The sequence below is a fragment of the Euleptes europaea genome, chromosome 4 (genome assembly GCF_029931775.1).
Source record: "Euleptes europaea isolate rEulEur1 chromosome 4, rEulEur1.hap1, whole genome shotgun sequence".
NCBI classification, from domain to species: domain Eukaryota; kingdom Metazoa; phylum Chordata; class Lepidosauria; order Squamata; family Sphaerodactylidae; genus Euleptes; species Euleptes europaea.
In genome coordinates this window covers 21,361,617-21,371,920 of record NC_079315.1, presented here as the reverse complement: position 1 = coordinate 21,371,920, position 10,304 = coordinate 21,361,617, and the positions used below count along the sequence as shown (strand labels likewise).

The 10,304-nt window shown below is 44.6% G+C and overlaps 1 protein-coding gene across 1 annotated transcript; it reads right to left on the bottom strand.

Moving 5' to 3' along the window:
• Positions 1-475: 475 nt before the first annotated feature.
• On the bottom strand, positions 476-8,770 carry CHRNA6 (cholinergic receptor nicotinic alpha 6 subunit). The gene is made up of 5 exons (XM_056847853.1): positions 8,635-8,770; positions 6,895-6,939; positions 6,630-6,739; positions 5,538-6,525; positions 476-641 (listed from the first exon to the last, which is right to left on the bottom strand). Exons 2-5 carry the CDS (start codon positions 6,919-6,921, stop codon positions 519-521), a joined length of 1,248 nt encoding a protein of 415 aa, XP_056703831.1. The 5' UTR covers positions 6,922-6,939; positions 8,635-8,770; the 3' UTR covers positions 476-518.
• Between the last annotated feature and the right edge of the window lie 1,534 nt (positions 8,771-10,304).

Below are 10,304 nucleotides of genomic sequence, written 5' to 3'. Positions count from 1 at the left end.
GTCTCCAGCTAGTACCTGGCGGTTGGCAGCCCTAGGTAAACGTGACATGGGATGGTGTTGTTTTTCTGTGGATGAGCAGATGAGGAAAGGGTTAAGGCCCTTCTTCTCCCCAACTCCATCCTCCCCTCCAAAAAGCAGCCCCAGGGGTAAAATTTGGAAACAAAATAGTCTTTTAAAATTATCCAGAAACTAAGTAGTATGTGTGTGTGTGTGGGGGGGTCTTCTCTCACTTCTTCAAAGGAAAGTAGTACTCCTTAGACATCTACGTATTTTTAAGCCATTTCTTCCTCAGCCTTCCTCAGCTGAGTAGGCAAGGTGGCAAGGTTTCCCTGAAGATAGAACGAATGAAACTGTTGGCTTGTGCGGAGAAGGAAGGAAATTCTGCTCGTCTGGCCTGGGGTGAAGCTGCCATTCTATTACCTTGCAGACGGAAAATTAAATATGATGTTGAAAAACGGGGAGCGGGCACGTGGAACTTTATGCGATCGAACAAAAGCACGACTTGAACCGACAGCTCATTATGTGTCTGCTATCAAGGGCTGTAGGAACAATCCTGCAGTCCCAAACACGCAGAGAATTATGAACACCCACAAGAATACTCTGTCAATCACCATGGCTACGTATTTCCAGTCATCCTCCACCTGCAATACACAAGAAGACACAGGATATTACACCAGAAACGAGTGGGTTCAAATTTTTCTTCGAGCAAAACTACACGTTGAGTATCTCTTATCCGGAATGCTTGGGGCCAGAAGTATTCTGCATTTCGGATTATTTCCGTATTTTGGAATATTTGCATGTACATAATGAGATATCTTGGAGATGAGATCCAAGTCTAACCACAAAATTCATTTATGTTTTATATACACTTTATAAACATAGCCTGAATGTCATTTTAAACAATATTTTAAATAATTGTGTGTACATGGAACCATTAGGAAGCAGCTTGGCGCACTGCTGAGGTCCTGTGAGTAATGCTTGCAAGTCTGCCAGGTCCCTCTTCACCACCGGCGGGAGGTTTTTGGGGCGGAGCCTGGGGAGGGGGTTCAATGCCATAGAGTCCAATTGCCAAAGTGGCCATTTTCTTCAGGTGAACTGATCTCTATCAGCTAATGATCAGTTGTAATAGCAGGAGATCTCCAGCTAGTACCTGGAGGTTGGCAACCCTATTGATGCAAGGAGCATTAGATGCTTTCCCATAATTCCATTCTAGCAAATAACTCCATCCTGCTAAGGGGTCTTACTCTGCCGCTTGTTTAGTGTAATGCTTAACTGAGATTTGGCTCCAAAGCTGCAACAGACCTGTATGCTTTCTTAGCTATTCCTTAAAGCGGCTTGTTCATTCTCATGCATCAGCAAAGCTCCGCAGAATTCAACCGAGCATCACTGATTTAGCACCATCCTGGGATCAGGCCCTCAATTTCTGCAGAACTCCAAAGTGTGTACTCGGTGTGTATGCCAAAGCCCACAATCCCTCTAAGCATGAAATATTTATCAGTTGAAAAAAGCAAAGCCCTCTGCTTGGTGTCGATTGTGTTGGTTGCTGGGCAAACCAATAGGTCTGAGATGAAGCCGGGGGTTGGTGTAATCTTTGCTGATGTCACAAAGGCATTAAATTACCCCCCCCCCCCCTAGTAGGGGACAGCAATTCCACAATTAACTTTCTAGAGGGAGGGAACATTTGAGGGGGAGGACTCTCCCAGGTGGAAGTTTGCAGGCTCCCCAAGTTTCCCCCTTCTCAGAAGGTACCTCCCTTGCCGGTACCGGCGAAGAACTTTGAAAGAGAAAAATGGAACGCCTCATTATTATTTAAGAAGATCCCATTAATGATTTTTATATCCACACGCAGCAAGGAATGTCAAAAAAGCAGACTACACTGCAGTAAAGTGAAAAGGAACATTTTAAAAAAAGCTCTGGCCTTGTTTAGGCATGCAGCAGAATTAGATGGTAGAATCCTGAGTTGATAAAATGGATTCTACCACATTAGACTGCAGGCAAGGAAGGCTATTTTGCAATGTTCTCTATGGGCAGAAACACATGGTCGCTTTAGCCTCCTTTATTCCCTGTTTCAGCAAGGATTCAGCCAGGATCGAACGCATGCGTTTCGCCAAACGTGCGTTTGATCCTGGCTGAATCAGGGAATAAAGGAAACTAAAGCGACCATGTGTTTTCGCACTATAAGTTTTTTTTTTTAAGTCCCTGTAAGTAAGAAAAGTAGAACAGTAAAGAAGGTGGTGCTATTCCTGCTGTGCTCCTTTTCCATTTGCAGGGATTTTAAAATGCAAGAGAACATATTAAAATGCAGTTCTTCACCCGCACTCTGAAATGGTACCATTAGTGTTGCAAACTGAGCAGTTTTCCACTGGCATGACTGGTCCCCCCCCCCAATTCTGGCAGTTTGCCAGAAGAGGTTTCCTGTATATAGTGGAGGGAATAAATGCTGTTTTTTAACCATTTAGTTCCTTTTAAGGCAAAGGAGCCCGGTGGCGCAGAGTAAGCTGCAGTACTGCAGTCCAAGCTCTGCTCACGACCTGAGTTCGATCCCAAAGGAAGTCGGATTCAGGTAGCCGGCTGAAGGTTGACTCCACCTTCCATCCTTCCGAGGTCGGTAAAATGAGTACCCAGCTTGCTGGGGGTAAAGGGAAGATGACTGGGGAAGGCACTGGCAAACCACCCCGTAAACAAAGTCTGCCTAGGAAATGTCGGGATGTGACGTCACCCCATGGGTCAGGAATGACCCAGTGCTTGCACAGAGGACCTTTACCTTTTTAAGGCAAAGGAATTTGATGCCTATATTACCAAAGTGATTTCCTTTCATAAAAGCAGCATCAGGTTTCTAATCCATAACATATTCAGTCGCAAAGGACAGTAAGAGTAGAGTATGTGACCCTCCACTTTTGGGACAGCTAGATTTGAGTCCAGTAGCACTTTAGAGACCAACAAGATTTTCAGGGTATAAGCTTTCAAATGTCAAAGCTAAGGTGCTACTGGATTCAAATCTAGCTGTTCTACTGTAGACCAACATGGCTACCATCTGAAGCCACTTTTGGAGACTCCTTAAAATTAGCACAAAGGGGAGAAATGGACCCCCACTACAGTTAGGATTGCCAACTTCCTGGTGGCACCTGGAGATCTCCTGCTATTACAATTGATCTACAGATCCCCAAGATCAGTTCCCCTGGAGAAAGTGGCAGCCTTGGAGGGTGAACTCTATGGCATTAAACCCTGCTGAGATCTCTCCCTTCCCAAACACTGACCTCCCAAAGCTCCACCCCAAAGTCTCCCAGTATTTCCCAATCCAGAGCTGGCAACCTTAACTACAGTGCTAGGAAGTAGAATTAAAACTTGATGCACATTTACCGTTAAGCAATTTTCTAAAACTGAAAAGCTTTTCGGGTATTGGTAATCACTGCAGGGAAGCTCACATAAAATCAGATTCTTGCTCCCCATGGAGTTCCCTTCAGTTCTGTTGAAAATGTATGGAGCATTCTTCCTTCAACAGCTCCCAGAGTAATTGCATTATTTACGTTACAACAGATGGTCAAAGATCGCACTGAGATTACAATCCCAGTGACGCCAAATTCTATATAAGCTCCAAGAAAGCGAAAAACCCTGCAAGCTTCTCATCCGAGCCCACGAGGCAGATGGGGGAGAGGATGATGAAGATGAGCAATAAAAGTATCCATGTTATAGAATGAAGGGTACTGAGGCAAAACAAATTACAGCGGGAATTGTTACACATTGGATGTGAAAACCATCTGACAAGGTGGTTGAAAAGTTCCTGAACACAAACTCAGTTCCTTCTAAACTCTAGTCCAACTGTCCTGTAAAGCTCACGGTGAAGGAAAAAGGGCTCTCAAATGAGCTCTGAGTAGAATCAAAGAATTGGAAGGGGCCATAGAGGCCATCTAGTCCAACCACCTGTTTAACATAGGATCAGCTTAGAACATCCCTGTCAAGTGCTTGTCCAGCCTCTGCTTAAAGACTGCCAGTGAGGGGGAGCTCTTCACCTCCCTAGGTAGCCGATTCCACTGTCGAACAACCCTTACTGTAAAAATTGTTTTCCTAATATCCAGCCAGTACCTTTCAGCGTGCAATTTAAACCCATTATTGTGAGTCCTGTCCTCTGCTGCCAACAGGAACAGCTCCCTGCCCTCCTTGAAGTGACAGCCCTTCAAATACTTAAAGAGAGCAATCATGTTCCCCCCTCAACTTCCTGTTCTCCAGGCTAAACATCCCCAACTCCCTCAGCCTTTCCTCATAGGGCTTGGTCTCCAGGCCCCCGGTCATCCTCATCGCTCTCCTCTGCACCCGCTCGATTCTGTCCACAACCTTTTTGTAAGCGAGGCCTCCAGAACTGCACACAATACTCCAGGTGCGGCCTGACCAATGCAGTGTTCAGCGGAGTAGTAGCATCTTCAAACTGACTGGCAGGAACTAAGTGACACGAAGCATGCACAAATTTTGTGAAAGAGAGCGTTCCATTAAGGTTAGAGAGTTGGACTAGGACTGGGGAGATGTGGGTTCAAGTCTCAGCTCAGCCACAAATCTTTTATGACTGGGGCCAGTTGTTCTCTCTCAGCCTAACATAATTCACGAGGGTAACGTTTAGGAGGGAAGATCCTCTTCTCGAGCCCTGCTGTCTGTGCCTCCACCTGCAATGGTAAGGCAGGCGGTGACCAGAGACAGGGCTTTTTTGGTGGTGGCAACTCCCCTTTGGAATGCCCTTCCCCTTGAGGCTTGCCTGGTGCCTGCCTACTCTCCTTTGGGTGCTAGGCAAAACCATCACCCAGGCTTTTAACTAAGAGATTTTAAGGTATTTTATGGTCTGCTCTTACCCTGTGCCCTGTTTTATCAATATTATTTTAGCCTGCACTATGAGCCCCATGGCGCAGAGTGGTAAGCTGCATGACTGCAGTCCAAAGCTTTGCTCACGACCTGAGTTCGATCCCGACGGGAGTCGGTTTCAGGTAGCCGGCTCAAGGTTGACTCAGCCTTCCATCCTTCCGAGGTCGGTAAAATGAATACCCAGCTTGCTGGGGATAAAGGGAAGATGACTGAGGAAGGCACTGGCAAACCACCCCGTAAACAAAGTCTGCCTTGGAAACGTTGGGATGTGACATCACCCCATGGGTTAAGAATGACCCAGTGCTTGTACAGGGGACCTTTACCTTTTATTTGTTTCATGTGCTTTACGCTCTTATACCCTGGCTTGCTTTTACTGGCATGTTTTTACTGACATATTCTCAATTATTTATTTTATTGACTTGGCTGTTTTGTTTTTATTGTCATGATGTGTTTCTATTGATTTGTTTTGATTATTTACTTGATTTTTTATTGTTTCCATAGCAAGCCACCTTGGGCAGGTCTGGAGAGGCAGCATACAAATTTTTGAAATAAATAAAGAGAAGGGTCAGACTCCAAAGCGGCATTTACTTGGGAACAAGCCCTTGCGAATTCAGGAGAACCTGCTTTTGAGTGAGCATACTTGGCACTGAAGAGCCTTTGGCTGACAAATACTAAGTAATCGTTCCTACCTCTTTCGTCTCATTCTGGCTCCTCATGTTGTCAGCAATGAACTGCACACTGTTAATGACATCTTTGACTTCTGGAGCGCATTCTTCTTGTTCAGGTGCCCATTTCGCAGATTGGGGGCTTGGTCTCTTTTTCTTGCCAGTGGCCGGTTCGTTGGGTTTCTCGCAGTGACAGCACCTGTGTTCGTTGTAGACTTTCACTTCTCCAAACTCACTGGCCTTTGGCTTGCTGGATTTACCGGCACTGCCCTTTTTGGTTTTTTTCGTTTTGGCTTCATCGTGCTTCTGCAGGGGTCTTCTCATCATCAGAATTTTGGGAAGAAGACGGAGGAAGACAGCTTTGACCCAGGTGGGCATAATGTGTGTAGTTGGATTCCTGTAGTGGATGTTCAGCACAAACACAGTGACGACGATCGAGAGGGTCACAAATATCATGGTGAACAGCAGGTATTCTCCCACCAGCGGGATCACCAGAGAAGTAGAGGGGATTGTCTCTGTGATTACCAGCAGGAACACTGTCAAAGAAAGGAGGACAGAGATGCACAGCGTCACTTTCTCTCCACAGTCAGAAGGAAGGTAAAAGACCAGCACAGTCAGGAATGAAAGAAACAGACACGGGATGATCAGATTAATTGTGTAAAACATGGGAAGCCTTCGGATGTAAAAAGAGTAGGTTATATCGGTATAGATTTCCTCGCAGCAGTTGTATTTGATGTCATGCTTGTAGCCTGAAGCATCCACTATTTCCCATTCGCTGTTCTCCCAGAAGTCGTTCATATCCACCTTGGAACCAACAAGGAGAAGGTCAATTTTAGCTTTATCGTAGGTCCATGACCCAAATTTTAGAGAACAGTTCTGGTGATCAAAGGGGAAGAAGGTGATATCCATAGGGCAGGAGCTTTTAAAGATTGCAGGGGGCGTCCAAGTGATAGTGCCATCGTATTTGAGAAGAGCTTTGGTTCTGCTTTCCACCTGAAAATCTCCAACAGCACTGGAAATACAAGACAGAAGGTAGTTTAAATTGCAATGTTAAAACACAAACAAAGTTTTAAAAAACAGCAGTGCCCAAAAGTAATCAGGAAGGAGACTTTGTACTTGTTGTATAACACAATATCAGGTTTCCAGATTTTATCTGCTGGCACTCGGACAAACTCGATCCCATCAAATTCTGCTGGATTCCATCGTAGTTTATAATCATTCCATATCTAAGGGAGAAAGAGTAAACGTTTTTGGCTGCCTTGGCAATTGCTCTATGGCATTGAAGTCCTTCCCCAAACCCCGCCCTCCTCAGGCTCTGCCCCCAAAAATCTCCAGTTTTTCCCCAACTCAGAGCTAGCAACCCTAATGAGGGCTCACTTACATGTCGTAGCCATAGATTGGTTTCCATAATCTGATTGACTTCATCCTGAAGCAGAGAGAAGCAAATGTTTTACAGATATGTGATATGCCACGCAGTACTCTACACTTAGTGAGGTGTAGAACTGCCTTATAGGTAGTTCTACAGTCAGCCTCTCAGCCTAACATACCTGACAGAGTTGTTGAGAGGATAATATAGGGATGGGCATGTATCCACTATCCTGAGTTCCTTGGAGTAAGGGTGGGATAAAAATGTACTTGGTAGAAGGAAGGGGCATAATAATGGTACAGGAAAGCTCTGTATGAGTGGCTTTGCCTGTGAAGTTCTGTCCCCATGGTGATAGTTGGTGGCTTGCTGTGTTGGTCTGCAGTAGAAAAGCAAGATTTGAGTCCGGTAGGGCTTGAAAGACCATCAAGATTTCCAAGGTATAAGCTTTTGTGAGTTAAAACTCCCCTTGTCATTTGCAAGTAGGAATGGTCTTTGCTACCTGTATCTGACGAAGGGAGGTTTGACTCTTGAAAGTTTATACCCTGGAAATCTGGTTGGTCTTTAAGATCCTGCTGGACCCAAATCTTGCTGTGTTATCATGGTGGCATGCCACGAAGCTACAGTAGCAGTGGATGAAAGGATCTTTACAACCATTGAAGAACGTTGGGTTCTTCAACTGATAACTTACTGTAATAGAGTTTATTTTGCTTCTGAGTATCACACTTGGAAAATGGGACAATCCGCACAGCCAGTCAAATCTCATAAGAACATAAGAGAAGCCATGCTGGATCAGACCAAGGCCCATCAAGTCCAGCAGTCTGGCCAACCAGGTGCCTCTAGGAAGCTCACAAACAAGACAACTGCAGCAGCATTATCCTGCCTGTGTTCCAAAGCACTTAATATAATAGCCGTGCTCCTCTGATCCTGGAGAGAATAGGCATACATCACGACTAGTATCCATTTTTACTAATAGCCATGAATAGCCCTCTCCTCCATGAACATGTCCACTCCCCTCTTAAAGCCTTCCAAGTTGGCAGCCATCACCACATCCTTGGGCAGGGAGTTCCACAATTTATGTGTTGTGTGATGAAATACTTCCTTTTATCAGTTTGACCAACCGTAATTCAGAAGCCTTGCTGGACAAAAGCCCTACCTGGCCCTGCCCACTTTCTAAAAACAGTTGGCGGGTGCCAAAAAAGTTGTTGGCGGGCGCTGTGGCACCCACGGGCACCACATTGGGGAATTCTGATCTAAACTGTGTGCCAGAGCTGTAATACAAGTACAAAGCAGATGTAGGGTTGCCAACCTCCAGGTAGTAGCTGGAGATCTCCTGCTATTACAACTGATCTCCCGCCAATAGAGATCAGTTCACCTGGAGAAAATGGCCGCTTTGGCCATTGGACTCTATGGCATTGAAGTCCCTCCCCTCCCCAAACCCTGCCTTTCTCAGGCTCTGCCCCAAAAACCTCCTGCCGGTGGCAAAGAGGGATTTGGCAACCCTAAGCATGTGTGGACTTCCTGTTATCTTATGCTGGGTGATGCACTTTGTTTAATGTAGGAGTCTTGCCACTGACTGCACTCATAGAAAACTTCAGCAGCCTTGTTGGTGAAGCAATGGGGAAATCCCCAAGTGTGCAGAATATTACATGCATGTTGGAGTTTCTATATGCCTACTGGATCAGGTTTGTCAATGCCTTGATTTCTGGTCTGGCTGGTGTTTAAATATCTAGATAACACTGTTAAGTTTAGCCTTACCACATTTGCAAGCTGTGTGATTGCCACTTCGAAATACACTGTAACTGGGTCAGATACATTTTCCACTGGTCTGATATAATGGTTGTAGTGGGAGAACAGTTTTTGAAACAGTCTTTCTTCAGATTTACACGCTAAGCAATCTGAGGAGGAAAAATAAATATCAATAGAAAGTAGTTACTGAAGATGGAGTGGGAAAGGGGAAATGGGAAAAGATAAGTATTTAAGAATTTGGCTATTTATTCATCCCACTTATAACAAAGACGTACATAAGACAGAATCATAGAGTTGGAAGGGACCACCAGGGTCATCTAGTCCAACCCCCTGCACAATGCAGATAAAACTTCTGCGGGGATAATATTAAATGTTGCAGGTGAATGCAGTGCTGAAGAGTCATCATGCTATTCTGCTGCAAAATGAATTTGGTTGTACTCAGGATGTGTCCACTAGGCAAAAATCCCACTGGGTATGCATAAGTACCTTTTGACCGGGGTTCCATACCCGTATGACTGTGGCCTGGTTCACACATGCATGTTGATCATTTGAAAACTGCATCATTACATGGCTTTATATGTGTGAATTGGCCATCCCAGGTAGAATTTTCATATCCCTTCACACTAGAGATATTAAATTTCTGGAAATTTGAAAGCCATGGGGATCTCCCCCACCCCAGAAAATAACTGAAGTGGAAATATATGCAATGCTAACTTTCCTATCATAAAGGTAAAGGTCCCCTGTGCAAGCACCGGGTCATTCCTGACCCATGGGGTGACGTTACATCCAGACGTTTACTAGGCAGACTTTTTTTACGGGGTGGTTTGCCAGTGCCTTCCCCAGTTGTCCTTCCTATCATACCTTAACCTATTTTGCTGCTTCAACAACATAAAGTGATAAAGGCAGACTACAAATTAAAGTAACAAAGTAAAATGCATAAATTAATTTAGTTAGCATATAAAATTGTATTAATTGACATATATGAAAATTAGAAGTATAAATCCCTGAACTTTCTGCAAAGTATAAATCAAACTGTTCAAATACAAGCAATATTGAAGGGAGAGAGAGCTGTAAACTGCTGCACCCTCTGTGATCTTAGCACATTTCATTTATTCCAAAAGGAGGGTGGGGGGAGTTTCATAGGAGCTTTTTTTGTGTGTACCTGAAAATTTCTCCATTTTTCCAATGGATTTTTTTAAAAGTCCTCAGATGTTTTCATGCTGTACATTTTGAGTGAATAAAACTTTACCTTAAAAAGCATTTCATTCATTTTAAAGAAAAACAAAATCATAGGAATTTTATTGTTGCTCTCCAAAGTTCCCCAGCTTTTCCACTGGAAAAACTGAAAACATATCCTCAAAGAATTCCCCCCCACCTGGGCCTTCAAATCCCTACTTTCATATGATGTACTTTTTAAAATCACTACCACCATTATGGGTTGGATCTAGCAGGATCTCCCCCAATTCCGCTCCTCACAGCAGCTTTCATCCACAAGGGACCCCGGGATCCCCATTATAGCTTTTTGGGAGGGTTAGAAAGCATTATCTCCTCTCTAGCACCAGGCCCTGACCTGGATGGCCCAGGCTAGCCTGATCTCATCAGATCTCAGAAGCTAAGCAGGGTCAGCCCTGGTTAGTATTTGGATGGGAGACCACCAAGGAATACCAGGCTTGCTGTGC